Source organism: Nicotiana attenuata, unplaced genomic scaffold, assembly GCF_001879085.1.
Source record: "Nicotiana attenuata strain UT unplaced genomic scaffold, NIATTr2, whole genome shotgun sequence".
Classification (NCBI taxonomy): domain Eukaryota; kingdom Viridiplantae; phylum Streptophyta; class Magnoliopsida; order Solanales; family Solanaceae; genus Nicotiana; species Nicotiana attenuata.
In genome coordinates this window covers 126,062-130,086 of record NW_017673549.1, presented here as the reverse complement: position 1 = coordinate 130,086, position 4,025 = coordinate 126,062, and the positions used below count along the sequence as shown (strand labels likewise).

The 4,025-nt window shown below is 36.6% G+C and overlaps 1 protein-coding gene across 1 annotated transcript; it reads right to left on the bottom strand.

The window, feature by feature from the left end:
- Positions 1 to 1,781: 1,781 nt before the first annotated feature.
- On the bottom strand, positions 1,782 to 3,399 carry LOC109216697. The gene is made up of 2 exons (XM_019380880.1): positions 3,299 to 3,399; positions 1,782 to 2,942 (listed from the first exon to the last, which is right to left on the bottom strand). Exons 1-2 carry the CDS (start codon positions 3,350 to 3,352, stop codon positions 1,998 to 2,000), a joined length of 999 nt encoding a protein of 332 aa, XP_019236425.1. The 5' UTR covers positions 3,353 to 3,399; the 3' UTR covers positions 1,782 to 1,997.
- Between the last annotated feature and the right edge of the window lie 626 nt (positions 3,400 to 4,025).

Sequence of the window (4,025 nt, the reverse complement as noted above, 5' to 3'; positions counted from 1 at the left end):
AAAACCATGAAATTTATGGGTATTCCATTATAGTGGATTTTTCATTTCACTTTTTAGAAGGGGTATAGTGATGCAAACTGGATCTCTGATTCAGATGAGCAAAATCCACCAGTCGTTATGTATTCACCCTTGGTGGTGGTGCAATATCGTGAAAAATCTGCTAAACAGACGATCATGCTAGATCTACTATGGAATCCGAGTTTGTAGCTCTGGAGTTAGCTGGTTCTGAGGCTGAGTGGCTAAGAAACTTCTTAGCTAATATTCATTTAATTAAGGACGTATCGCCTCCTATGTCTATGCATTGTGATTGTCAAGCGGCAATAGCTATTGCAAAGAATAAATCTTATAATTGTAAAAGTAGACAAATGAAATTGAGACATGATGTCATAAAGCAGCTGCTGAGAGATGGAATAATTTCCATTGATTATGTGAAGTTAGAAATTAATTTGGCCGACCCTCTAACTAAACCAGTAGGAAGAAAATTAATTCTTCAAACCTCAAAAGAGATGGGGTTAAGGCCGACATGTTGTCAATAGAGATGGTACCCAACCTATGTGATTGGAGATCCCATGAAGTAGGTTCATATGGGTAATAACAAGTCGATATTGGCACTGATGCACTAAAAGAGAGTGCTTGACTGCTACTAATTGAGAGGATGAGTCATAACTCTTAATGAAATTCATAGTCCTTATGGAAGGTGTATTTAAAAGCAGTATACATTTGATGAATTCACATGTATGAGAGTGGAGTGGGCCGATACACTTGATGAATTCACCTGTATGAGAGTGGAGTGGGCTGATCCTATGAGATTTTGGCCTAGTCTCTAGAGCTCTCATGAATAACCAGGCACGCGCATAGCCTATTGGGCGCAAAATCGCGTTGAACAACAAAATTACCGGGGGTCAGAATGTGACTGATAAAATCTCTGACTTACAATAGGAATTATTGGTTCATAGAAATATTATATTTCACCAGTAATTCTGTGAGTTAAGTTTTATTGGTCTAAATTTGATTCATAGTCCTGAAGACACTAAACCTATTACGTTTAGACCATACAAATCCAGCAAGTCTTACTCTTTCCTACTCCGTATTCCTAAACATAAAAAAAAAAGTCTTTTGATGTGGGGTTTGTTGATAATTGTTGGTAATGTGTCAAAAAACTTTTTACATTTGGCTTGGTTTAGAAGATTGTGTGACAAATGGCTCTACTAAGCCAAGTGGCAATGAATACCTACCATGTGGCATTTTGCATGAAGATATGTAGCCAAATGGCTAAGCCATAAACAAGTGGCAATTATCTTTCATGCAATCAAATATTTGACAATTTAAGAAGATACCAAGTACCTCTATAAATAGCCTTCTTGTCGTTCGTATGACATCAACAAAAATTGATCTTCTTTGCACTTTCTTAGCTATCATTGCTTTCTTCTTTAGCTAATCGTTTCTATAATTATTATTCCCACAATTGACCAAATCATTACCTCTTGTTATTATTTCTTCCCTCCAATTTATTCTAACTTGCTGAATTTTTTATTTAATTTTGCTGGTTCGGAACAGTGCCTAGCACGACTCAAACCAATTCGTGTGTATGATTACCAATAATATTATTGGAGTATTATTATTGTTATTTTTTCGTATCATTTCCCTACAAAACTAAGCAGTTAAAGCACTTAATTAGGACCAAGGTTATCTGGCAGCTAACTATCAAAAAAAAAAAAAGAAAAAATGAAGTTTGGACAAAGTTTATGCTTTGCTCGTGGCAATATAACTAGCCGTGAACATAAATTGCAAAACACATATTATCAGCTTGTAAGTATTGCAGAACAAGGAATCCACCTATAAAATACAAGGAACACAAAATAGTAAACCCAGTAAAACTTGTCAAACATCCTAATTGACAGTCAAACAAACTATAAGTTGAGAAACATTGTCATACTAATTACAAAAGTCCTACCATTTACAGAGTACCCTTCTACATCTAAAACTTATATCTAAGTTCAAACCCAGGTGCCTCTAAGAAGGGCACGGATAGGAGCAGTTTCACCAAAAGTCTTCACCAAATCCGAACAAGACGGATCATGTTCTGCTTCTTCTTCTCCTTCAGTTTCTGTCTTCAGTTCCAACCCCAACTCCTCTTCTATATCATCAGATGCTGATATCAGCAGAAACTCACATCCTTCATAGTTCAAAAAATCCGGAGGATCCGCTGGATGGTATCTCAGCTGCCCAAATTCACCTTGTAAATGTGCTGGAAATGTCGCCTTCCTCTTGTTCTGAAGTCCCCTAAACTGCGTTTTTCCACTTCCATGTTGTTCCGGGTTCTTGATCTGAATCAGAAATGACCCTTCTCTCTTTATGTTCAGCTCCTCCTGCGGTTCATTTTTCTCATCCTCTGCTGGAAATTCAAGCTTGTAAACCAAATGAGTATGCATTCTCTTCCCCGGATTGTGCCTCAGAATTCGGTATATTCCTTCTCCTACAGCTCTAGCTGGTGCAACTACACGGTGTCCTCTGGTTGATGTGTCATATTCTTCGCCCTTGAGAGCTGCTTTTACATCGTCTATTTTCGTTGTCACCATTTCCACGAAACCCCAATAAGGACGGTGACCTGCTTTCTTGCTAGGATCAGGGAGACTTTTTCTGCCCATTACAATGAATCGGAGCAATGGCTGCTTCTCAATGTTAACTTCTTCTGTTCCATGTCCTCCCTCGCCGCCAGAATGTTTCTTATCGGAGGAAATGTCGCGGTTGGGTTTTTCGGGGTCTGTATGAGAACCGAGCTCTTCACCTTCCTTGCCGGAATGAGGATCTTGTTTGACTTCGACGGAGTGTTCACCGGACTCTGGACGGAGAACGATGTATAGGCGTTGGACATCGTTGGGGTCATGTGCTTCTTCTTTGCCGACTTTTGGTCGGTAAAAGAAGAATATTTCTCCTCTTTCCTGTAGCATTTAATTTTGGATATTAATCATCCATATGTCATGAACTTTGAACTTGTGAAGGGCAAGTTAGAGTAACAATAAAGTTATCTCTGTATAAGTTACGATTCCGAACTATGAAATCAACTAACATCAACTAATATAAGGTTAGACTACAGTTTGTAAGGTACGAGTTCGAGCCATGAAATAAGTCAAGATACTCTGTGTACCTCAGCGTCCTTAGAGTGTGACACTTTTTCGAAACCGGATCTTGCATTTGATACTTCATGCACTGGACTAATTTTTTTTTAATATCATGAACTTGTGGGACATATTTGCAACTACATAATGAAAAATCAAAGTCAAAAGTAGACATGTACCTGAACTTCAACGCTGGGTTCATTTCTGGTCTTTGATTCCTCGCCTTGTCCCATGGCAGAAATTTTGTTCTTGGAAAGGTGCAACGACCGACTGAGTTGAGAAAACTGAAAATTCAAGATAAAGTTTTTAAATATACTGATGGAAAGGGTGAAACGGTTTAAGGCCACGTACGCTCATGCTAATGAAACGTGTTGCTTTTTTAGCGCATATTACTATCCACGTTTCTACTACAAACTACAAAGTGAAATAGCTGTCTTAACGACCTAACTGCAGTTTGTCATTGTCAGCAGCTAAGGCATTCGGAACATTATAAATTTTTACCATTTTAAAGTAGCTTAATCCACTCAACATTTACACAACTATAAATGTTAGTACTAGATTTGTTGTCTAATAATAAAGGTATGATGGTGATATAAAATGGAAGGTTAATTTACGTATAATCACGATAGTATATGTATTGTAACAGTTAAACTATAATATTATATTTTAAACACAATAAAGTTATTGAATTTTATCATTATATAATACTTAAAGATATAAAATTATTTTTGTCTTATTAAATATTAAAATTTTATCTCTTATTATAATCGTAAAGTCACCTTTGATGAATAAGTCTTGTCATTTAATGAGCAAAATATAATGCCTTTACTATTATTGTGAATATAATTAAGCTACTTTAATACTCTATTTATTCCAAAAAGAATTATACTTTTCGGATTTGGATAG

Bases quoted from the DNA above. Each gene is read 5' to 3' on its own strand.
- LOC109216697 (XM_019380880.1), bottom strand. From the start codon at position 3,352: ATGGGACAAGGCGAGGAATCAAAGACCAGAAATGAACCCAGCGTTGAA. The intron at 2,943-3,298 runs GTACATGTCTAC...TAAATGCTACAG, and splicing joins AACCCAGCGTTGAAGTTCAG to GAAAGAGGAGAAATATTCTT.